At 47.2% G+C, this 26,246-nt stretch overlaps 1 protein-coding gene across 1 annotated transcript in view; it reads left to right on the forward strand.

Moving 5' to 3' along the window:
* Positions 1 to 26,246, forward strand: part of DISC1 (DISC1 scaffold protein) — a 286,754-nt gene that overhangs the window by 190,475 nt on the left and 70,033 nt on the right. Inside the window, exon 10 of the mRNA XM_032595167.1 lies at positions 16,988 to 17,048. Coding sequence (XP_032451058.1) covers positions 16,988 to 17,048 — 61 coding nt within the window. The remainder of the gene's footprint in view (positions 1 to 16,987; positions 17,049 to 26,246) is intronic.

Here is a 26,246-nt window from a genome sequence, read left to right on the forward strand (position 1 = left end):
GGTGAGCCCAGGCCAGGCGACCTCACCGGCCAGAAGGGCACCTGTTCTGCCAGTGTTGATTTCCAGGCACAATTATATGTGTAAATGCATTTTCACTGTTCTGCCTTAGGACCCAATTTTTGAAAATTAGATTTTAAATGTCCCATCCTCCTCACTTACATCCCATGCTTCTAGACATTTAGCGCATAATTTAAAATGAAAGGCATAGAAAATTGGACTCATTTGGTTTACTCTACTTGAAATCCATGTTAGGCTATTTTTAAATTCTCATGGATCTTGTGCTCTTTAGGGTGTGTGGAAGAGGGAGGGAGGGAAGGGGAGAGGGAAGGAGGGAGGGAGGGAGGGAGGAGGGAAGGAAAGAAGGCGGGGAAGGAGGGAGAAGGGAAGGAAGACACTTGCTGTAAGCAGTTAGAGATGCACCATGTTATTATTATTGCACTGTTTTTTCTAACTATAATTTATTGTCAAGTTGGCTAACATATGGTGTGTACAATGTGCTCTTGGTTTTAGGGGTAGATTCCCGAGATTCATCGCTTACATACAACACCCAGTGTCATCCCAACAAGTGCCCTTCTCAATGCCCATCACCCATTTTCCCCTCTTCCCTGCTCCCCATCAACCCTCAGTTTGTTCTCTGTATTTAAGAGTCTTTTATGGTTTGCCTCCCTCTCTTTTGCACTTCGTTTTAATACGGTTTCGCATTAGCATTGCCCCAAATACAGTTTCCAAAGTCAAACGCTGAAGTTAAGACTCAGCCTCAACCTTGGCCGCACTGTGTTCTCAATTGTGATGAGGTGCCAGCTTGCACTGTGGGTCACAAGTGGGGAGTCTCGACATTCTTTCCCCTGCTTTCCACACGTTCCCCTGTCTCAGCCACGCCCACTGCAGACGGCGGGCAGGAGCCGATGAAGATGCCGGCATTGGCCGTGGGTATAGACCCCCTGACTTCCGGACCCTGCTCTCCTAGGCACCACGCGCACAGGTGGGCTCAGGCACCCCCTTCATCCCCGGTCCTGAATCCCCATCCTCACATTAGGAGTAGGCGCAGAACCTTCCGCTCTCACACGTATTCCTCTACCAAGCTCTCTGTAGCCCTTGGGCGTGTGGTGGAGACGCCATGCCGCTGGTGGTGCTGAATGTTCACGCCGAAGTTGAGCCCGTAAGGCGCCAGTGACCCCTCCTGTCTCCTAACGCGTGGCCCACAGCTGGCCCTCGCTTTTCCCAGGGAGGCCCAAATGCCCGCCGCCTGTGCCCATTGTTTCCCCACGTGTCATTCTCTGCTTTATGGAGCCGTCGTGAGACTCAGCAGCATCCAGGAAAGCGAAATCAAACACACGTTGTAATAGAGCTAATAGACAATGTAACAAATGCCGATGGGAGCCCACTGTGGGGTGCCGTTCTCCTGAGAGTTGAAATCTAAGGGAGGGACAGAAAAATAAAACCAGAAAAAAAAAAAACCCACCACCAACACCAACAACAGGTAAATGAACCCGTAAAGAAAATAACGACAGGATTTTGTGAGGCCTACGAAGGCAACAATCAAGAATCAGAAGATAATCAGGGTGGGAAGCAGCCAATGCCTGTGGGGAAGGAGCTCTCCCACATGTAAGCTGAAGCTTAAGGATAGCAAAATCACCTCTACACAGGCGGCCGGGGAGTGCCAGGCACAGGGTGGGGAGAGAGCCTGTATGGAGAGGACGAGGACAGGTCAGGGGGTGCCGGATGTGAGGGGTGGATGGGGAGACCGGGGCAGGGACCATGCAGCCCCCCTGCGTGTTTTGTGGAGAGCTTTAGATTTGGTTCCCAGGGCAAAAGGAAGCCAGCGCGGGGTGTTCAGCAAGGTTTTGTGGCCTCTCTCTCACGAGAAGGGCCATCGTAGAAAGGTTGGGAATCTCAGGCTCCTTCCCTGCTGGGGGCCTGGCGGAGCGGCCCTGGAGAAGACAGGACTAATAGTTTCTACAGAATTCTGCAAGCCGGCCCCCTCTGCTGAGTGGAAATAGAAAACACAATGGCCGGATGTGCCAAACCTCTGCCCCTTCGAAGCGCAGCCAGGGTGGGCACCCTCGCCCCCCTCTCCCACCCCCCTGATAAGCACCCAGTATTGCCTGCCTCCCTGATGCCTCTCCCAGCAAGGTGCCGCCCGGGAGCCTCCTACCACGAGGCGCTGCCTGGGCTGTGGACGATCTAGGATTATGTTCCCTGGCGGCTGTTTTGATAAGGCTGAAACTCAGCTCTTTCATAATGTCGTGTTCATTGCTGATAAGGCTTGTCTTTTTCTTTTCCCTTGTCCATTATGGAATTAACGGCACATGTTGGTGAGAGCAGGCTCATCACTAATACATGTGGGGCTGGGGCAAAGATACAGCACGAGGCACACATACCGTGTATCTGAATGTTCAGAGCTCTAAATCTGCCTGGTAAATGGCTGAGTATTGCAGGTTCTGTTGTCCTAAGTTGCGGCTTTGAAGTATAAGTTTTATTATTATTCAGGTACGGTAAGGCCACCAGGTCAGGAGATGACTGTCCTTGAAAAGAGAGTTTGTAACTCATAGGTTCCCGGGGGAGGGACACGCCACACCCTGGGGGCCCCATGGGAAAGCACAGGGCTCAGTCAGGAGGCAGAAGGACGGAGGGGAAATGTGGGCAAGAGACTTTATTTTGAGGGGCAAGGAACAGGTGCATCAGGGCACACAGGCTGAGGACTAGTTAGTTCGAATCATTCCAGGACTCCAGAGCATCGGGCTGTCCTCAGTTGTCTGGTACCTGGCCCTGGGTGACAAGGGCCGGGGGACGGTGGCCCCGAGTGAGAGCTGGATGAAGGAGGTGGCTCTGGATTGGTTGGTTTTCATACGAAAGGCTTCGTCTCAGGCGATGTGTTCACTATCTCGGGTGGTCCTTCCAGGATCAGCAAAGCTCATAACATATGGAATTATTGACTCACGGTGTTGTATATCTGAAACTTCTATAACATTGCATATCAATTAGACTTTCATTAAAAGATTAATCAATAAATTAAATAAATAAGTAGCCATGAACTGTAAGAAAATAAAAATATGATTAGTGCCCTTGGCAAATATAACTTCTTAATGGTTGGAGACCAGGTATGGATTTAGAATTCTTGGATCCCTTGGATTCTGTGCCAGAAAGCTGACCGCAGGACGGTTGGCCATGGCCCCCAGCCCCCCGCTTGAGGGCTGGCCCCTTTCTTTGTCATCTCTGTCATCCGTCAACCATAAGCACCACACACACAAGACTAAAGACACACTAGCTTGCATGTCCAAGCTCTGTCCACCCCTTTGTGGTGAGGCTTGAGTGTGCTACCACATCCCCTTCTGGAAGGAGGGATGGGCTTCCTCAGGATGCTGAGTGTGCTGGGGGGAGACAGCCCTCAGCTCTCAGTCTCTGTGGAGATTTCTGGGGATGCCAAGGTTCATGCCTGGACCCGGCACCCAGTCAATGCAGGGGCATAAAGGCCTGGTCCATCATTACAGCCTGGAACAACTCTGGAGGACTGCCTGGCTCCGGAGCCCCCATAGGTTGGGCTGAGGCATTTGTCAGGGCTGTGCTGCAGCCCAGCAATCCTGCTCCTCTCTGAACTCCCACAGGCTCTGAGCTGAAGGGCACTCCTCCATAAACATCTAGCTCACTTAGCAGCCCCTCTCGCAGCCAATCTCCTTACACCCTCCCCTGCTGACCACCAGCCTCCCAGCCTCCCACGGCCCCTTGGGCTTAGGGATCCCTGGGCCGCTGGTGCTGGATACCCTGAGGACACTAAGTTGAGGAAGAGGCTTGCCTGAGTTTAAGAAGTGGGCCCAGGGACATTTGGGTGGGGAAATTCCAGCGTCCTGGGTCCCAAGAGCACAGATAGGAACTGCAAGGGTTGTGGCCCCCTGGCCCTGTGGGGAGGGGTTGTGTGGAGAGGCCCAGAATGGGGTCTCTCGGCTCTAGGCCCCTCCTGCGTAGGTCGTAGGGCAATCCTGGACTGAAGAGTTTCGGAAGATGAATGGCTTTGGGCAGAAGCAAGAGGCTTCACTCAGGTATTTTCCTGGGAGATTTTATACTGTGTGATCTCTCCCACCTGGCACGCGTTTGTCATGTTTTCTCTCTGTTAATTTTCTCAACGGCCTGACTTCGCCGCCATGCGTGGGCTGGGTGTTGAAGGAAAGGAGAGGCACACGGGCTTGCATCTGGCCCTCTGTGAACACTCGGTCCACGAGCAGCAGATGCGTGGTCCTGCGTGGCTGGTCGCGGGGCCACATGGGAGTGACAGGAAGTATCTGGACGTGGGCACCGCGTGTGCGTGTATGTGTGGGGAGGGTTGTCCCTAGGAGGAAGGAACCTCAGAGTCAGCTAAACGCATACTTTTGTGAAACTGTCCCCAAATGGAAAATGTTCCCATCTCACCAGGTGGCTCAGTGTGACCCATCTGGCCTTTCCCCCCGCTTGTTACGGAAAAGGTTTGAGACAATATGTCAACAACAAAACTGTAGGTAGGAACTTAGATTTTTAATTTGCAGATATATTTGAAACATTTTTAAACGTTTATTTACTTTTTTTTTTTTTTAATTTTTTTTTTCAATGTTTATTTATTTTTGGGACAGAGAGAGACAGAGCATGAACGGGGGAGGGGCAGAGAGAGAGGGAGACACAGAACCAGAAACAGGCTCCAGGCTCTGAGCCATCAGCCCAGAGCCCGACGCGGGGCTCGAACTCACGGACCGCGAGATCGTGACCTGGCTGAAGTCGGACGCTCAACCGACTGCGCCACCCAGGCGCCCCATACGTTTATTTACTTTTGAGAGAGAGAGAGAGAGAGAGAGAGAGAGAGAGAGCACACGAGCGAGGGAGGGGCAGAGAGAGAGGGAGACAGAGGATCCAAAGCAGGCTCCACGCTGTTAGTGCAGAGCCTGGGGCAGGGGCTCCAGCTCACAAACCGCACCTCATGCCCTGAGCGGAAATCAAAAGGCAGATGCGTGACGGACTGAGCCACCCCAGCGCCCCAAATTCACAGATATTTTATCTCCTTGGGGATGTCTTATTGAGACGCCTGACTGGAGGTGCTGCGAGCTGGATCCTCCGGGCTGAGCGTGCCTTGGAGGTGGGTACTGTCTACTGGCTGGTAAAAGGCATGGCCTCCATTCAGAGCCTTGAACGGAACCACACCCAGGGGGAGGGATCACCGGGCAGTGGTGGCTGCTAGCTGGCCCTTACGTAGACAAAAAAGCCAGTTCACTTTTGGCCGCCCTCACAGCCTGCAGGAGGTAGTTGTCCCCACGTAACCCAGGTTCATCCGGATTTGTGCTGTTCCGGCGCCCGCCAGCTAGGACGGACGAGGCACAGGAAGGGCAGGGAGTTGGTGCCTCAGTGTTGCAGGAGGCGTTGTTGATGTCTTGGTGTTTATTGTATTTTATTGTTTTTATAGGTATGAATCACCTTAATCTCTATAATAACACAATGAGATAGGCATGTTAAGGTCCCATCAAAAAGACAAAAGCCTGGGGGTGCCTGGGTGGCTCAGTCGGTTAAGTGTCTGACTTCAGCTCAGGTCATGATCTCATGGTTCCTGGGTTTGAGCCCCGCGTCGGGCTCTGGGCTGACAGCTCGGAGCCTGGAGTCTGCTTCGGATTCTGTGTCTCCCTCTTTCTCTGCCCCTTCCTTGCTCATGCCCTCTCTTTCTCTCTCTCTCTCTCTCTCAAAAATAAATAAACATTAAAAAATTTTTTAATTAAAAAAAAGAGGGGCGCCTGGGTGGCGCAGTCGGTTAAGCGTCCGACTTCAGCCAGGTCACGATCTCGCGGTCCGTGAGTTCGAGCCCCGCGTCGGGCTCTGGGCTGATGGCTCAGAGCCTGGAGCCTGTTTCCGATTCTGTGTCTCCCTCTCTCTCTGCCCCTCCCCCATTCATGCTCTGTCTCTCTCTGTCCCAAAAAATAAATAAATGTTGAAAAAAAAAATTAAAAAAAAAGAAAGGTGAAAATCTGAAGCACAGAGTGGTTAAGTGTCTTGACCAAGGACACACAGCTAATACGTGGCTTAGCTAATGTTCACCTTGGCAGTCTGAATCCAGAATCTATGCCATCAACCACTGTATATCATGGAGTCATGGAAATATGCATGTCTTAATTTTCTCTCACGGTGCAGCCAACCTGTGCAACAAATCCTATGCTTGAAATTACCTTCCTGGTTTTCCACCAGAAATTTTCTTTTTCTTTTTCTTTTTTTATTTCACGAGTAGAACCCAGTGATTCATCACTTACATATAACACCCAGTGCTCGTCCCAATAAAGGGCTCTCCTTAATGTCCATCCCCCATCTAACCCATCCCTCCCCGCCAACACCTCTCCAGCAACCCTCAGTTTGTTCTCTGTCTTTAAGAACCTCTTACGGCTTGCCTGATGGCTTGGTATTTAAACACGGGAGTTTTGCCATCTTCTCTGTTTATTTCATTCCTCTGGCACCTGCCCCTCTCGTCCCCATGTGCTCTGTTTTGTTTGTAATAGAAACTGAAGTGTGTCCGTAGATTCATTTCTTTCTCAGCTCGTAGGTCCTCTTTTCCAGGGAGCCTGTGCGGCCCTCTCTCTCCCCCTCAGCCTGGATTGCATCTGTCTCTCTCCTGCACCCTCGCCTGAGTCATTCTTTGATGACCTCAGGTGCTTGGCGTCCTGATAATCTGTTCTGATTTCTGTCTCCTTATCAGGTTGAGAACATAAACGGCATCATCTTCCTTGTGCTTCCCCAGCAGCTGGCACAGCACCCGGCCTGTGCTGGTGTTGCAAGACATACTGGGCACCTTCTCTGAGCTCAGGACTGCGCTAGGCACTAAGGGTTCAAAAAAAAGAAAACCCTAAAGCGTCCGGGTGGCTCAGTCAGTTGAGCATCTGCTTGATTTCGGCTTAGGTCATGATTCTAGGGTTGTGGGATTGAGCCCCGCATCAGGCTCTGCGCTGAGCGTGGAACCTGCTTAAGATTCTCTCTCACTAGGGGCGCCTGGGTGGCTCAGTCGGTTAAGTGTCCGACTTCAGCTCAGGTCATGATCTCACAGTTGGTGAGTTCAAGCCCCATGTCAGGCTCCGTGCCGACAGCTCAGAGCCTGGAGCCTGCTTCGGATTCTGTGTCTCCCTCTCCCTCTCCCTCTGCCCCTCTCCCCTGCTGTCTCGCTCACTCTCTCAAATATAATAAAAAAAGAAGATAGAATCCATGAGGATCAGCCATGTCCCACATGAACTTGATGGCTATGGGAAGGTCTGAAAGGTCTGGAAGCCTGCAAGAGGCAAGAGCACCATGGGAAAGAGGGGGTTCAGGGCAAGCAATCCAACTCTTGTAGCCCAGAGAGCATTTCGGTGGGTGGGAAGGCAGAAAACATTTGAGGAGAGTGTTCCAGGCAGAGGAAACAGAGCCAAGACGTAAGTCTAGGAGTCAGACAAAGCAGTGCATTGGGTCAAGACACCACCGTGGAGACGGGGTGGGAGGGCACCCGGATGCTGGACCTGGGGGCTCTGAAGCTGCGGGACTCTGTCCTTCCCCCTTCCCTGTTAGCCCGTGTCGGCTTTGTCCTCTCACTGTGCCTAAACTCACTGTGCAGGCAGCATCCAGCCCTCGTGTTTCAGCTTTGACTATGGAGAGGGCAGGTCCTCTTCAGCCAGTGCATGTTTGAAAACTCGGGATCGAGGAGCCACTTGGTTCATACGAATGTGTCTTCTACCCGGGACAGACTCAGCTAAGGTGGTGGGTATGCCGGCAAGGGGCCGAGTTGAGGATGGTGAGCACCCCGGAAGGGAAGGGTGCTGGGCAATCCCTCTGCTAGAGGTGGTGAACGTTGGTTGATATGCTACGGGACTGGGGAGTAGAGCAGTTGGTGTTAAAAGCGTTCCCTCTGTATCCCCACGCCTCCCTGCCAAGATCTGCTGGGTGCAAGGGGCGGGCCATAAGTGGGGTGGCTGCTTAGTTACTTCTCAAGACAGCTGAGAGGGGCACAGCCAACATGGAGACCCATGTAGCTGGGGGTCAGATTGACTTCAAAGGGTTGTCATTCCTTGCCCTTGAGCACAATCTGAGTTCTGCTGCCCACGTTCCAGGATCTCGCTTCCAAGGGCGATAACCCAGGTCAGACCTAGGGTAGAGCACCTAGGGTTTCAAACAGAGAGATGCCAGGTTCAAATATTTAACAGTTATGTATGTAACTATGTAGCCTCTGTGTTAGAGGGAAAAGTAAATTCTTCTGTGAAATGTAGAATGCCTTGGGTGGGGGGGAATTTGTCAATTATGTTTCATGACAATTGGGCAGTAGGACTATGTATTTGAGAACATATAGACTTTGTCATAAAACTGAAGTGGGTTGGGGCGCCTGGGTAGCTCACTCAGTTGAGCATCTGTCTTTAGCTCAGGTCATGATCTCATGGTATGTGGGTTGGAGCCCCACGTCGGGCTCTGGGCTGACAGCTCAGAGCCTGGAGCCTGCTTCAGCTTCTGTGTCTCCTTCTCTCTCTGCCCTTCCCACCCCCCAACTCGTGTTCTCTCTCTCTCTCTCTCTCTCTCTCTCTCTCTCTCTCTCTCAAAAATAAACATTAAAAAAAACCAACAAATGAACTGGATCTGAATTTTTTATTTACTCCTTGAATTAACTTCCCTCAGCCTCAGTCTCCCTATCCTCAAAAGGGATTTATTTAGAGAGTTATTGTAAATGAGATCATGCACACACATGGCCATCATGCCAGCACCTTGTGTGAACTCACTTTCCTTAGCTCAAGAAGATTAAATGTGGATTTGGGCTTTTTTTTTTAATGTTTTTATTTATTTTTGAGACAGAGAGAGACAGAGCATGAGCAGGGGAGGGGCAGAGAGAGAGGGAGACACAGAATCCAAAGCAGGCCCCAGGCTCTGAGCTGTCAGCACAGAGCCCGACGCGGGGCTCGAACTCACAGACCGCCGAGATCATGACCTGAGCTGAAGTCGGACGCTTCACTGACTGAGCCACCCATGCACCCCTGGGCTTTTTCTTCAAACACAGATTAAGAAAATAGTATTCCGTTTTGAAAACCAAGCCCCACATTCTATTCCTTGTTTTGTCTGTCAAAAAGAGGGGAAGTAAATCATGTGTGCATGTGGTACGTGCACGAGTGTGTGCATGTTTGAGGGAAGTGAGGAGAAGGAAGAAGAAGAGTGTATGTTCTCAGATGTACACTACTAGGCAATGCAAATAAATAGACATTTTAAACAGTTTTTAAAATATCACAGGGGCCCCCCGGGTGGCTCAGTAGCTTAAGAGTTCGACTCCTGATTTTGGCTCAGGTTATGATCTCGTGGTTTGAGTTTGAGCCCCAAGTCAGGCTCTGTGCTGACAGCCTGGAGCCTGCTTGGGATTCTGTCTCCCTCTCTCTGCCCCTCCCCTGCTCATTCTCTCTCTCGCTCTCAAACAAATAAAACTTAATTTTTTTTTTTAAATATTGCAAATGGATGTTCAGGTCAGAACTCTTTCAATTACATGTGCTAGAAAGCTGAAGGCAAACCACAGCCCACAAAGGTCGGTCTGCAGGGAGAGCTGGGGAGAGTGGAATTGTCTTTTCATTTGGTAGAAACATTTGGCTGGCGAGGACATGTGCATGGGGGCTGTGGCGTGAGGTGCTGGGAGCTGATACTGTTACCTTTTTTTCCTGACCTGCTTCCCATACCACGCCTACTTGGTTTTCCTTCTTGCCATTGCATTGTGCTGATTTATTAGGCTGTGTGCTTCTAGGGCACCGGCACATTGCATGCAGGAGCAGGTCTGAACTGGGAAAGTGAGAATTACTGTATCAGATGATACCCAATTAACTCTTGACAAGCACAGCAGGTGAACCTGGAACTCGGGCTTTATCTTTTATGTAGCAGAATCAGTCACTGTATATTAAAACGTTTTTTAAACCTCATGGAGCTTAGCTACTCATTTCTCCTTTCTTCCCACCTGCCCGCCATCTCTTCCCATATACGCAGGGGTGGTTTTTACAGACTTGAGTGTCAAAATGGACAAGTCCCTGAGATGCGCTCTGAGTTCAAGGGCAGTGGGTCGGGGATCCCTGAGGCAGCCATGGGGCATCTGGGCAGCCAAAGCCACACGCCATCAGGCAGAGCTAAATAGTGCAAGCGGCAGCATAAACATAACTTCAGAATAATTAGTTTTACTTTCTTTGTGGGCACCTGAGTCCCATGATGATGCTCTAGCTCTGAAAAAGCTTTTCCACCCCCTGACCTTTGGTGCCTCTGCCAGTGAGGTTATTATAACACAACATTCTCACTCAGATTCCCCCAAGGGGAACGTCTGGATGAAAGAGTTCATCTCCGCATCCACTTCCAGGTGTGGCTGTGACATTGGCAGTGGAAGGTCGGATCCTGCGCCCTTGGACCGGCCCATGTCCTGCAGACACCCTGTCTTCCTTTGGCGTGGGATCATGTACCCCATCGACTAATCTTAATGTAAGCTCAGGGAAAAAATGATTCGGAAATTAATGGGAAAGTAAAATAATATGACTTTAAATGCCCGATATTCCAAAACACAAATCTTATTTTCTGTGCAACTGCTGTTTCGGATTATCCATGCCTCCCCTGGCTTCAGCCAGCATGGAAAATCCTTCAAGATCTCTACTTCATTCACTTCCGCAGGGAGTCATTTTTTAACCCCCTCAAACGGGGCGGCATCTCTTCGGTGATTCTCCCAGAATGAGTGCTGCTTTAAGTTTCCACCACTGAACTGAACAACCTGCTTTTATTCATCATGCATTTATGTCACCGAACCTGGTGTTCTTCAGGCAAAGGGCAGCGTCAGATTCAACTCTGCAGCCGGGCCCGTTTAAGAAACTCTGGATGGATATAAGAATGAGAGTCAGGCACACCCCCAAAGAGAAGTCTGCTCTCTGGTACCATTTATTAATTCTGTCAGATCCATATCTGGTCATTTTTCTTCTCCCTGCAAATCTCTTATGGACATCAGAAGAAAAAGAGAAAGAGAGAGAAATTAACAACAGCACTGAATAATGACCTGCCAATGAGAAGTGGATCCATTGCTAATTTAGTGATGGTGTATTTATTTGGTTCCAACCCTAGGGAATTGACCATAACCACTCTAAGACCCAGGCGGGATTGTATCCTGTTTAACTCAGGAACCCTCTCTTGAGATTCAGTTTAAATGACTACCACACATCGTGGTAACAGAAAAATCCTGTAAATAAACAAACTTATACATGCAAATAAAAATCTGTTTGTGAAACCACATGAAGTTGTTATCTTATTATTAGGAGTGAGGCAACATGAATATAATAACAGAGAACTGTTAATCATTTTTCTCATCTCAACCTACTATGAAACCACCTATATATGAATATATATTTATATTACAAAATGGTAATTTATTTTAAGCAAATATGTTATCAGCCTTCTTCCGTACAGTTTATATACAATCAGGTTTCCGTTTGTTGATGGCTGTTTTCTGCAATTGCCTGTGCTCTTTGTAACTCTGACTTCTTACAGCATCTTTGTACTGTCCTTAATTTACTCTGTCTGTGAACACCTGCTCCATTTTGTTGGTGGGTAAAATTTCGCATGCGTTTATCCAATGTGCATTTTCTGAGCCCTTGTGTTATTTAAAATAGAAGTCACGGGTTCCCTAACAATGGGCTCTGGGACATTCCCTCACTGGCTGTGTGACTTTGGTCCTACTGCCCCTCTGTTACCTATATAAAATAAGGATAACGATAGAGCTGCTCTGTAGGTGCCATCATTATTTAATATTTAGAACAAGGTGTTTAGAACAGTACCTGCCACCCAGGAAGTTCTCAAGGATATCATTATATCATTGATATCATTACCTTGGTATCGCGGTTTCTGCACAGTGAGTTTCCAGTGTGACAAGATCACTCCGGTATCAGCAGGGACTCATGGCTGGTGTTTCCGTCTTGCCCTCCAGTGTAAAACTTGACTTGTGCTTCATATCATGGATTCTGCCATCTTTCAAGGTCCTAGACAATACTGTTCCATCCCACGTATCAAGACAATCAAGCTGCAAGTCCATTTTTCTGTGTCGTTGACTTCCCTGGGTCTTTGTTAGCTCGATGTTACCACTTCATCTCCGTGCATGGTTTAACTACTCAAATAAACACATTCTTCATTCACTCAAGTAGAATAATACTTTAGATATTTCACAATTTCTCAGAATTCAGCAATTTCTCTTTTGCCTTTCGCTTCTTCCTTTTGGAGGATTTTACTCATGGGAGCTGATTGTGTCTACATTGATCCTTGAATAATCATCTTCGAAATCTGATGACTTCTTTCTGTAAACCAAGGCCAAGCCTTGTGTTACTAGAATTATTATGTTAATTGAAAATTCCAAGAAAATGGCAAATGTTAGACAAAATTTGTGATTAATGCTAAACTGATGGGGTGCCTTCGGCTTCCATCTTCAAATTTGAGGTCATACTGTGCTGATCTCATGATGCTGTCTTTATTGATTGAAGGTGGTGGGGCTGAAGTTCTTCATAGTCAAATGCTTCACTCAATCTGATAGCAAGTCATTTCCTTTACTATCGTGACAAATATTGCTGTCCCTTTATTATGCAAAGAAAAAATACAATGCACAGAAAACCTCGTTAGATTTGTTTTCCGCTTAACATTCTCTTACCTTCCTTGTTTACACTGTAAAGGATATTGCTGGATAACGCGGTAATATTTTTTCATCAGACTCATCGGGACATTTTTGGATCATCAGTTATCATGAAGATTTATGGAAAATGTTGCTGTGCTCTCCAGGGGGAAGTCAGCGTTAGAGTCTGGCCCCCAGCTCTCTCGGTGTCCCTTGATGGCATGTCTCTTTTAGATTTAAATAGTGCCTGGCATGAAGTAGGACCCGGGTTAAATTCCTGAAACGTTGATTTGTGTTTGTACCGTGCACTCTGCTAAATGTTTTCACAGATTTACCGCATTTAATTATCAATCAGTTTTTGTTTAATTGGATTCATGAAATTAATTATATGAATCCCATTCTGATAATATTGCCTGAACCTGGAAACCAGATCCCCTCAGCAAATGGAGCAGAGGGGAGGCATTTGTGCATTTTCCCTGTAGTGGTCAGCCTCCTTCAGCCATCCTTGGTTCCTGGAAGCTTGCCTCAATACCACTACCACCCTTTTGGTCTCTGCTCTAAGACCCGGTTAGAAAAAGAAGGGAAAAAAGAAGGGAAGAAAAGATGAGCTCTATTCTCAATGCATCTGGGGCATATTATTTAGGAAGTTAAAAACTTAAACTCCCTGTCTACAGTCCTGGCTTCTCTGGAAGGTTACTAGTCAACCTAGTGAAAATGTGTGCAAGGCATTTTAGGCTGGCTGGCTGGGAGATGGGTCAGGATCCAGTATTTCAATGCAACATCCTTTTCGGATGGTGGCCTCCAGGCAAGGGGAAAGGCTCATCAAACTGCCTGGGTGTTCTTGTGTGGGTCCTAACTACCATAGTTATTTCTGAACAGAAGCATGAATATGATAGATACCCGGATTACTTTTAAACATAAGAATATGGCTTTCTTGTCCTCAAGGGAGGTGCTGTGAATTTTTGTCCTTTGGAGGAAAGGTGGTATCACAATGTAATTGTAGTTACGTATGATCACCGCGGGCTTCTTAAGTTACTCTCACTCTGTCAGTGACAGCATCTAGTCTCATCGCTTCACACACCAGTGCCTTGCAAATGTCCATCGGCACGCCAGACCTTTTCTCGACTCACATAGCCAACTTCATACTTGACATCGCCACCGGATGGCTCATAAACTCAACTTTATCAGATCCAAAATTGGACTCTTTTTAAGCTTCTCAATTGCTTTTATCGCTTCCAGCTTATTGAGGTATAATTGACAAATAAAATTGTGTAAGATATTTAAAGTATACAACGTGATGATTTGATACATGTATGCGTTGTGAAAGAAGCCCTCCCCCACTTCCATCTGGTTAATTAACACATCCACACATATTTGACTTTTTTTTTTTTTTTTTGGTGAGAACATTTAAGTTCTACTCTCAGCAAATTTCAGTCTGAGATTGAACTCTTGCTCATCTCCCCAAACTGGGTTCACCTGCATTCTTTCTCCCTCGCTTCATGGCAACTCTGTCTTCCAGTGGTTCAGGGCAAAAACCTTGTAGTCATTCGAGATGGGTCTCTTTTTCACACTCCTGAATTCAATGTATCAGGCACTCCTGCTGCCTCTGTCCTTAAAATATATCTAAAACCTGCCTCTTATCACCAACTCCTGAGACACCATGGCCTCAGTCCCGCCCTGCCCCCTTGTCCCGGATGATCGCTCTAACCTCCCTGTGTCTCTCTGCTTCTCTCGTGTCTTCCTAGAGTCTATTCTCAACAGAGAAGCCATGAGCCAGTTTGTGGCCTTTCTTCTCCAGTGTTTTACCATTTCGTTCAGGGCACGCAAAATCCTGACACGGCTTTCCAGTAACTACCGCTATGTAACGAATCATCCACAGACCTAATCACTCAGAGCCATTTATTGTGTGTACAAATTCTGAGAGTCAGGCATTTAGACCTAGAGCAGCAGAAATGGCTGGTCTCTGTTTCCTGATGTCTGGGTCCCTCAGACTCTATGGCTCAAATTATCTGAAAGCTTGCTCACTCACATATCTGGCTGTAAGTTGAGACCTTCACCTGGGCTGTCAGCCAGAACACCTGTGAATGGCCTCTCCATGTAGCTTGGGCTTCCTCACAACATGGTTGGCTGGTTCCCAGTAGGAAGAGCCAGGCAAAAGCTGGACCCCAGCCTCAGAAGTTAAAGAGCATCCTTCCTGCCATTCTCCATTGGTTGTAATGTCATAACCTGTTCAGATTCAAGAGGAGGGAGACAGATTTCACTGCTTGATGGGGAGTGGCCAAGTTCTGGACTAGTGTGTGGGACCAGGAATATGACTGTGGCCATGTGCTGGGAATGTGATCTGCCACAGTGGCCTACATGATTGGAGTTGGCCTATTTCTCTGCCTTACTCTTTTTCCCAGAGAACATCTCCAGATTTTGCTGGAGGACTCACGTATGTTCCTGCCCTAGAATCTTTAGACTGGCTGTTCCTTCCGTTTACTGTGCTCCTCCCAGTATGGCTGCTTATGTGCTCCTCTCCACCCTCTTCATGCTTTAACTCAAATGTCACCTTCCCAGTGGTGCCTGACCACTCTGCTGCCCCGTTCTGATCCCCTTCTCTTGCTTCGTAGTACTTACTACCTTCTAAGTATTCTATGGAACTTTTATGTTAATTATTACCTGCCCCTACCAGAATTAAGCATTACATAAGCAGGAATCTTTATTGCTTCTGTTCACTAGTTTACCCCCTGGGCTTAGAACAGCGCATGGCACAAAATAAGTATAGAATGTGAAACAGAGCATTTCTGGTTGGGACATTCTGAGTTTTTGCAGTACTTGCTCCAGAAGAACCAGTGAGCAGATCTCAGCTACCTGGAACCATATCACCACAACTTATTCCCCATGCTAGCATAGTATCTGCCACATAGTAGGTGCTGAAAATAAATATTTAGCTAATTTATTTGGAGAAAAAACTCAACACAGCTTAACTTGTAAATGAGACCGACATAAATCAACACGATAGGACACCAACTTAAATAGTTGCTTTCATTGCGTACATTTCTGTTTTTATCTATTATGAACTGATGAACCAGAACTTTTGTTTTAATTTCTGTATAAATATTTGGTTTCTTTTTGAGGAATTTCAAGGTACGTTTTCCAGTTCCAAATATACCCTCTGTCCCTCACCCTTGCACATACATGTTGGCAAAAATAAGATCCCGAGAGCCCTCTAGGCAGAGGCTCAGGCAATAGGACTTCTGCTTTCCACATCCCCCAGCTTTAGAGTGTCATGCATGAATTACCTTTGAGAATAAAGGGTGAAATGAAAATAATAATAGGGGTGCCTGGGTGGCTCAGTCGGATGAGCATCCGACTTCAGCTCAGGTCACGATCTCACAGTCTGTGAGTTTGAGCCCCACGTCGGGCTCTGTTGTGACAGCTCAGAGCCTGGAGCCTGCTTCGGATTCTGTGTCTCCCTCTCTGTCTGCCCCTCCCCTGCTCATGCTCTCTCTCTCTCTCTCTCTCTCTCTCTCAAAAATAAATAAAAACATTAAAAAAAATAAAAAAAAATAATAAAGTCCACCTTAGCAATAATAACAGTGATGATAGAAATGGCAATAACATCAATGACAGCTGCCATCTGTTGGGGGCTTCTCTGCTGCCACCTGCTCTTCTGGGCACTTCATATTCACATCTCCGTCAGCGGTCACCTTCAGAGGAAGGCACCTTCGTTCCCCAGAGGAGGAAACAGGCCATCAGGGCTTGCCCCAAAATGTACCAAGTTTCTTTTTATTGGTAAAGTGCCTCTTTGATCCACGGGAGGAATAACAATCATCTGTTCCTTCAACATTTGGTGATTACGAGGCTCTGAGTTTCTCTCGAGGAGCCCGCTGATCTCCCAGCTTTGGAAGCCAAGCCTCTGATGTCAGCTACTGTCAGGATCACGTTTCCATGCGTTCCTCAGTTAAAGGGGCCGCAATCCCATGCTACCGCTGGTGAGGTTTTTTTGCTTCGTCCATAGGACGGGACTTGTTCCTCTTTCTGGTCTTTTCTTCATACTCTGCACCCAAGCTCTTGGCCACGAGGTGGGAAAGGGGAAAACGCACAGAACATAGCGGCTTCCATTCCAGACACCAAATGAGCTGTCTTGCCAGATGCCACGCGCGGCATGGTGACCTTGCCCCCTGGCTTCATCTCCGGCAGAGATGCTGAAGGCCTCAGAGCATTTCCAGCACCTCGCTCCAGGCAGCCGCCTCAGTGCATTCGAGTGTTTTCCAAACCTAGGATGTGATCTATCGGCCTGACGGCGATCCTTTGGGTTTTTGGCTTTTAGTCGAGCATTTTTGGGCTGTGTTCAATCTTTGCGTACAATTGCATCAACTTCGGGTTTTTGTGTTGCAGAAACGAGTGTGAAGGAGAATACTACGAAGTACATGGAAATCCTTGAGGATAAACTGCGTAGGTAAGGAGAAGAATTTCTACGTTACAGACTCCATGGTTCATCTGGATTCTTAATTGTAAAGGGAATTTAGTGAGAGCAGAGAAAAAGGCTAGCGCATTTGTGGAATGAGTTGACAAAGAAAAAACACACCCAAAGGAGCCCTTGGAATCCTCTAAGAGGATTGAAGCAGGTGCCATATAAACATCTCCTAGCCCTTTTCTCCTCTTTATAAAAAGTAAATAGATTAAGATGTTTTAAAAGTGGGGGAGATCACAAGTTAGTTTCCATGTTCCATAAGAAGAATCTTCTTTGCCATGTTAAATTCCAAATTCATGCCTTGGTCTGTTTTTTGTTTTTTGTTTTTTGTTTTTTTAATTCTTTTCTTTTTAATGTCTGAAGTGGATTTCGACCCAGCTTATACACGTTTTGGAACAATGTAAGAAATACATATCTGAGGTTCTGTTTTGAATCCCGAATCAAAACCAGCGTGAAAATTTGTGGTCGCTTTTTTTTTTTTTAAACCCAATTAGGAATTGAGATTTGAGAAACATTATGGATGCTGCAGCGTGTCAAGATGTTTCTCATTTTTGTGGATGTGTGCTCATGAAAATAAATCCCAGCCACCAGGATCTGTTCCTAATTAAGGAAACAAGTATGAGAATGTAATGTGTACTTTCTTCCCTGGGAGTCACTTAGCTTTATGGAGACCGTTTTGCTACTATTTTGGAAATTGGTAAATAACTCTTTAAATACACTATGCCTTAAAACTTTGTCAGCTGAGATAATGCCATCGGCAAAATACTTCTCCCTTAAGGGATTCTGGGAGGGGCTGCCTTGCTGAGTTCAGTTCTGCAGGGCAAGGAAGGTACTATGGGATTTGTTCCAAAGCTTGCAAAACAAGTTCTTCCAACCACTGACTGATAGCTCCCTGCCTCCAGACATGGAGAGGCTACGACCAAGGTAGTAGGTAGTGTGGGGTTAAGGAGGGCATGCAGGTATGGGCATCCTCGAAGGAAATGTCTCCCCTCCTTGGAAAGGAGGATATTCATCTGGGTCAGGTGCACTGCTCTGAGTCCGGCCTCCCCTCCCCCGCACGTTCCAAGGCACGTTTCAGCACATGCCTTGTTGATCTTATCCGGCTACCATGTTTAGCCATAACCACCACACGTATCGTTCGTTCCGCTAGGTTACTGGGCAGCAGGTTGGAATTGTAGGAGCTTGGGCGTTGGTAGAGAGACGCCCATTTAAAATGCAGCTTTACAGGGGCGCCTGGGTGGCTCAGCTGGTTAAGCGTCCCACTTTGGCTCAGCTCACGATCTCACGGTTTGTCAGATCGAGCCCCAAGTCCGGTTCTGTGCTGACAGCTCAGGCCTGCAGCCTGTTCCACAGTCTGTGTCTCCTTCTCTCTCTGCCCTTGTCTTGATTGTGCATTCTCTCTCTCTCTCCCTCTCTCAAAAAGAAAGAAATAAACATTAAGAAAAAAAGTAAGATAAAATGCAGCTCTGCAGTTTATCCAATTCCCTCACCTCCAGTCAACATTCACCGTCAGCCTCTGTAGCTGTAAAGCTAAAGGAAGATACCTGTCCTCTGGAGTTAAGGTGTGGGTTTTACCGAACAGCAGGGAAAAAGCCCTCACCTAGGTGGCAGTCAGAAAATTTTAGTTCCCTCCTCCTTCTGCTGCTCCTGACCTTCTCTCGCCTCTTCACTGGAACTGAGTGAACAGACATGCCCAGAACTCATCCTTTTCCCTCCAAGCCAGCTCCCCTGCTTTGTGTCCGGCCCAGAGAACGGCCCATCACCCACCTGGACCCGTCCTGGGACCTGAACCTGGCTGCCTGTGGGGCATCACCAACTCGAGCTCACTCCCCGGGCCCTCACCTCCCCCTCGGAGTCACAGAGTCCCCTGAGTCCTGCCAGGCGGGCCCCTTTTGTGTCCTCAAGCCCACCTCCCCCTCCCCCTGCTAGTATGGGTCTGTCTTCTCCCACTGAAGGACCGTAGTAGCCACTTTTTGATTTTCCGTTTTGTGTTGCCCTTCCCACTCCATTCTCCAAGTGGTCTTGAGCGAGCATCTTAAAATACAAATTTGGTCATTGCACATCCCTCTCATCTTAAGGATGAAGCCTGAGGATAAAGTGTGGCTCCTCACTCTTCCAAGTGGCCTCTGTGTGTCCTTCAGCAGCAGCATCCGTCATCACCCTGCCACTGTCCTACTCGTACTGATTCTCTTGTGTTTCTCAATGCTACTGTGCGTTTTTTCCGGTGGAGACACTAATTTAGACAGGGAAATGGTCAAGGGAAGTTATCCGGGGAAGTATTAGGTTCAGCCGTGTGAAATCACTGGTATTAGATCACATTGACCTAAGGAGTCTCAACCCAATATGTAGGGATTTGAAGTCATCTTCAGGAGGGTCAGAAGCTCTGGCCTGAGACTGGCCAGTGTCCTCGCGATGGCACGCTGGCATATTGGGCACACTTGCTCTCACCGCCCCCTCCCCTTGCAGGTGCACCAGTGGCTGCCCCCCCCCGCCCCCCCACCCCAGCCTCCACACCAACTCTGCCTCCAGCTCCACTCCAGCTTTGCCCTTGCTCTACCCCACCCGCCCCCCACTCTGCCCCACCCCTCCTCTACTCTGCCTCTGCTCCGCCCCCTGCTCTGCCCCCTCTCTGCCTTCACTCCGCCCCCTGCTCCGCCCCCTCTCTGCCTCCGCTCCGCCTCCTGCTCCGCCCCCTCTCTGCCTCCGCTCCGCCCCCTGCTCCGCCCCCTCTCTGCCTCTGCTCCGCCCCCACTCTGTCCCACCCTCCCTTCATTTGTCTACATCTTTTCATCCTTCACGTTTGAGGTGTCTCCTCTTTGAAGACTTCCATGACTCCCGAAGACTCCCAAAATGTGCTTTTGCCCTGAACTCTTTGCTTTCAAAGTGCTTAACAACAGGTAGTGCAGATGTCTGCCTTGTTCAGAATGTGTCCACCGTGATCTGACGGCGCTGAACAGTGTTAAGGGTACCCAACAAATACTTGGTGAGTTAATGGCTGAGTGAATGCAACGAATTTATAGGCACCGCAGTCCCATCTTCCGTCATCTTCTGCCTCTCTCCCTGCCTCTCCGGCCACGTGGACACGGGACTCACATACATTCGTCACTTAGGCTCCTTCAGCCGCCTCAAATGACCACAGTGGTAGCTGCCCCATCCTAACAGTCTGCTTCTCGAGGGCCCCTTCCTTTGCTCTTTTAAGCTGTCAGGAGGCCTGGCGCAGATCTGTTTGAACTGGCGTCACAGCAGCACTGGACTGGGAGGGAAAGCGGCAAGCGGCGGGCAGAGTAGCAGGCAGAGAGGCTGGGTGCATCTCCAGGTGTGCGCAGGTGCCTCAGAGCTGGAGGCCAGACTGGGTGCTGGGGAAGTGTGGTCACGTCAAGCTCTCTGCCTCCTGCAACGGAACCGTCCTCCCCACCGGGCCTGAGGAGTGATCCTGTACAGTCCCGGTTCTTTCCCCGGAGAACCGACGTCTTGAAACACAAAACCACTTGTCGGGGTCCGAAGCGGTTTGCGTCTGGGTGGCCGCTCAGTGAATACTGCAGGATGTTGACCAAAGCAAGGCAACAGTTGCTGACAGAAGTCTTTGTTACCTACTCCAACCATCTGTAGCATCTTTTGGTCTTACCGGGATTTCAAAGTGAAAGTGGCTGAGAACTGAATAGATTGCTCATTTCCCATTAGAACGTATAGAATTTATGACCCGTGCAACAGCGAGATTTGGATCTGGCCAGGCATGATCTGGGAGACAAGTCTAAATGACAATATCTTTGTTACCATCTGAGTTTATGCTGAGACGAAAGAGGTTGGGCTCAAGGTCCCATTCTCTATCAAGAAAGTCAAGTGAATAAGGAAGTTAGGAAGTATCCGATTCTATCGGCTGTTCAAAGGGATACCTGCATAGGACAAAACACAAAACAGGCAAATGTTAAATGGGGGCTTTTAGTATATATTCAAACAAATATTTGCCTTTTAATGATCTGAGTTAAAGAAAAAAGAAAAGAAATTCCCTTCTAAATTTGAGTGCTTATAAAAATTCAGAAGGTTTTTCTTCAAAATGTGGTTTTAACCATGGTTTTGTGTGCTATCAGTTTTTTAAAATTTTTTAATTAAAAAATTTTTTTAATGTTTATTTATTTTTGAGAGAGAGAGACAGAGTGCAAGTGGGGGAGGGGGAGAGAGAGAGAGAGAGAGAGAGAGACAGACAGACAGAATCTGAAGCAGGCTCCAGGCTCTGAGCTGTCAGCACAGAGCCTGACACGGGGCTCGAACTCACCAACTCACCAACCATGAGATCATGGCCTGAGCAGAAACCGAGAGTCAGACACCTAACCAACTGAGCTACCCATGCACTCCATTATCAAACTATGTTAAAGCTGCAAAATATTTAAGGGCACCTGGATACCTCAGTCAGTTAGGCGTCCAACTTCAGCTCAGGTCACGATCTCACGGTTTGTGGGTTTGAGCCCTGAGTCGGGCTCTGTGCTGACAGCTCAGAGCCTGGAGCCTGCTTTGTATTCTGTGTCTCTCTCTCTCTCTGCCCCTCCCCTGCTCATACTCTGTTTCTCTCTCTCTCTCAAAAACAAACAAACAAACAAACAAACAAACAAACAAAAAAAGCTGCAAAATATTTGATGCACTTTAAAGTATATCAATTATGCTATTTTACATCCTCAGGATACCTATTTAGTCAAGTATAATTGTAAATAGATAGTGAAGTTGTATATTTGTAAATTACATCCATAGGCTCTATTTCATATAATGTATGTGAGAATAAATATAGACATATATAAGTATACATGGATATGTACACATACACATATAAACACACAAACTTGCAATTGAGAAATAAACATATTTCATAATTATTCTACTTATTTTGAAAATTCTCTTTTAGTAACAATGCATTGACTGGAAGTCTATGGATCAGAAAGAGGTAACATTCTCTCCTTTAATATCTAACCTTACTATCAGGGAGTGACTTAGGCACTGGGGAGACTACGGCTTACCATTTCTGTATGTCGGCAACATTCCTCTGGCAAATACGCCTTGTTCTCCACAAGAAAATGAACTGATGAAAAAAATAATCTGAGTTATAAGTTAGATGCAGATACATTCCTATTTCCCCTTGTACAAAGGAGAGATACTATTTGAGGATTTTTCCTTGCTCACGTGTTTCACAGATGTTCCTCCTTCCCTTGTCTTAGCTGGATAGGCAGGAGGGTGGGGGCAACCAGAGTGACATGGCCATGTGACAGACCCGGTCCCCTGGTGCTTTCCTCTCTATTCTCACTGTTACATCCCTCCAACCTAGTGCCCCTCAACCTGGAGCCCTCTCCAACCTAGTGCCTGGCTGCACACTCATCCTTAATGCTCAGCACAATATTCCTTCTCTATAAAGCCTTTATGGCCTTCTCCTGCTTCCTTCTTGGTACCCACAATGGCACCCACTACCGACAATTTGTTGCAATGATTTGTGTCTGAGTCTATTAGGCTGTGAGATCGTTGAGAATGGGTTCCATGCCTGACTGGCTCTGTATTCCAAGTGGCCGGCTTGCTGTTTGGCATGTGATAAACGTTCAATAAGATTATATTTAGTGCAAGAATGAATGGCTAAATAGCAATTGGATCTGGAGACTTTATTTTTAACTATTAGATTTAAAAAGTTAAGGCAGCCTAAGAAGATATAATGCCCCAGAAATCCATTCGTCTTGCCATCAAATCTTAATGGCATGTAAGAGAATAGAACAACAACAACAACAACAACAATCTACTCTTAAAGAGTTTTCCCCTCTTAAAGAGTAAGAATAATCTTACTCCCTCAGATTTATTGTTTCCAGAGGTTAAGAGTTAAGTGTGATATTTTGGCCTGGCTGATTTTCCCTTGTGGCTAAACCTTGCTTTAATTTCCTTTGTCTCAATGATTACATATTCTCTGTTAGCTGTCTTTCCCAAAGACTCAAAAGAAATAGTCAAAAGTTGTATGGATGGGTTACCTTTTTTACTGACCATGTGTTATATCTCTAAGCATGGTGCAGGAGAAATTAATTATTGTCCAATGGCAAACTTGTGTCTCTGGCTAGTGTGAGCCAAGCCCTCCACCCTATGGCTATGAGTAGTGGTTCCGTTTAACCTTGTGGAATCTCTTAAATGCGTGACTAATGGGAAACGGTCTCTTCTTTTAGCATCTCTTGGTTCTATTGCTATCTTTTTTTTCTGCAGTTGAATATGAAACTTTGTAAGTACAGTTCACTGGATTATAGGTTATTTTTGTTTCCTTGTGCTCTTGTGTGTTTCTCGAGTGTTTTTCCCCTTTGAGTACGTATCATATTTTTGTAATCAGAAAAGAGAAAAATCATTAAAATTTGTTTTGAACGTACAAGTAGTTAGATACCTTCTTAGAGGCCCTTCTTAGCTTTAGAAAGAACTATCAAACACTCATCATTTGCATCTGAATTTACTTTCAATTTTGGAGACTGATATATTTTTCTAAAGCGGATTTGGTTCTTTTTTTTTTTTTTTTTTGAGAGAAATACAGAGACAGTGTGGGCAGGAGAGGGGCAGAGAGAGAGGGAGACAGAGAATCCTAAGCAGAGAATCCCGACACAGGGTTTGAACTCACAAACTCATGAAACAGTGAGATCATGACCTGAGCAGAAATCAATGCTTAACAGAAGTCAGATGCTTAAACAACTGAGCCATCCAGACACACCCTTAAAGGTGATTTCCTTCTTTTTTAAAACATTAATGATTAGTTTCTAATTATCTTGGAGTTTTTGTATGGACAACTTAGTGGGAAATGGTAGTGGGGTGAACTCACTCTGCTAATGAACACCTAGCGGGAGTGAGCAGAGAGGGAGAGTCCTGGTGGCTTCCTACCTGGACGCCCTACTACCTCTCAGCTTGCCTGTGTGGATAGCTCTGCCTTCACGCCAGAAGTCAGCGGAAACTGAGAGTCAGACAGCTTACCGGAGTTCGAGAGTACCTATCTGGCAAAATTCTATTGACCTTCTATGTAAGCCAGCACAGCGTTAGACAAGAAGGACATGCAGAAGACTAAGGCAGTGTCCCTGCACTCAAAGGGCATGCCATCTGGAGGGGAAGCAGCATTGTACACAGAACTGTGCCTGGTATGGGGACAATCTCAGACATGCCTCAGAGACCAAGGTCTGTTCCCTCTCGCAAGGCTCTCAGAGCCTGTCAGTCATGACCAAGAGCAAGTGTTGATGACTGATTGCCCATGATGTAATGAAGATGGGAATCACAGCTGAGGATGTGCTCTCTAAGGCACTTGTTTCTGAAGCAGCTACTACCCACACTTGGGTGTGGGAAGAACATTCTAGAATTATATTTTACTTTTTCATTTTACCCATTTACGTTTTGTCCTTGAAAACGGTCTCATTCTTGAAATGTTTTAGATGTTGGTAGTATTACAGGTACACAAGTTGTGAAACAAATACTAGGGTGCAGGGTCATGATTTTCATTACTGATGAGTTCAGACATAATAAAAAATACCCGAGATAGTGCCGAAGACAGTATTCCTTTACTTATTTTCTAAAACTGAACCAGATATCACATTTAGGATCCACCCACCCCATCCAGCAGCTGTCTTTGTCTCCGCATCCACAAAGGAAAAAGGGAGTTAATTCTACGAGGGAGGGGGCGACACTGAGACTGCACAAAGACGATGAAAGAGGCAGGGCATGGAGACGGAGGGGGCAGGGTGAGAAAATGCAGAGGAGAAGGGATTGAAAATGTGGTAGCAGCTATTGGTGACTTGGGGGGAGAATTCAGGAGCCTTATTCAGGTGTATGGCCCTTGGCGGCATAATGGCTGAAAGCCTAAGAGCCTGCATATCCTAGGAGCGTATTCCAAACTTGACCAAGCAACGCTAGCTTTCATGGCAGGCTTGGAGGCTTGCTCACCCCGAACAATGAATGGAATTCTTTGAGATCCGGCACATAATGCCCTTTATGCCAAATTATGCAAGGTAATTTTGAAGTTCCTGTGCACCTGGAACAATCCATTTTCAACCCATATTGAACTTATTTCAAAAGCTGTTGAGGGAAATGAATGAAAGAAATGGCAGCCGGTGGATAAGCAACTGGCTGCCATGGGAACCCCCTCCCCCCTCTTGGCACAAAGAAAAGGGAAGCAGACACACGTGGACACCTCCGTTTGTTTTTTCATACTTTCTGTTTCATTGCTGACATCTGCCTTCCTCCTCGCTTTCTTAACGGGCACACGTCAAACATGTTACTTCTCACCCCCAGACCTCGCTCCTTCACAGCGGGCTCGGTGCCTTTCTCGCGGCTTCTGCGTGGCCTTGACCCCTTTTTGCTTTGCCTCTGCTGTTCTCGGAAAGACGGAGATTCTCAGCTTCTTTCTTTCCCCTCCCTGATTTGGCGTGATCCTCCTACATCCACCTCCATTCCTCGCTGGGGGCTGTTTCTATCAGCTGTGTCCCTCTCATTAGCAGGCGACTTTTCATCCCTGCCTGAGAAGCAGGCTGTCTATTGAGTTGAACCCTGTCTGTCCTTTCAGATTTTATTTAAGTAGACGTGGCCCCCAGTGATTTCTCTGTCTTCTGGCTCCTCTCTTGTCTTCTGGCTACCGCATGCTTGCTGTTTTTTCACACTGCCTTTTAACTGTCCGTGTCCCGCCTTCTCACCTCAATTGCCCACTCAGAGTTAGTTCTCCAACACAGGAAATACTTGTAACTTCATCCGTCGGTTGATACCTTTGTTAGCAAGCCCACACTTCCCTTCTAAAACCAGACAAATTGATCCTACGTATCTATGCAGCCGACCTTTACATTTTTTTTTTTTTTAACGTTTATTTATTTTTGAGACAGAGAGAGACAGAGCATGAACGGGGGAGGGTCAGAGAGAGGGAGACACAGAATCTGAAACAGGCTCCAGGCTCTGAGCTGTCAGCACGGAGCGGGATGTAGGGCTTGAATCCATGAGCCTTGAGATCATGACCTGAGCTGAAGTCAGTCAGACACTTAACCAACTGAGCCACCCAGGCACCCCTCTTCCTTACGATTTTCTTAATGACACTTTCTTTTCTCTAGCTTACTATAGTGTAAGAATTTGGTATAAAGTACATAAAACATACAAAATATGTGTTTATTGACTGCTTTTGTTATCAGAAAGGGTTTCAGGTAACAGTAGGCTATTAGT

Source organism: Lynx canadensis, chromosome D2 (genome assembly GCF_007474595.2).
Source record: "Lynx canadensis isolate LIC74 chromosome D2, mLynCan4.pri.v2, whole genome shotgun sequence".
Classification (NCBI taxonomy): domain Eukaryota; kingdom Metazoa; phylum Chordata; class Mammalia; order Carnivora; family Felidae; genus Lynx; species Lynx canadensis.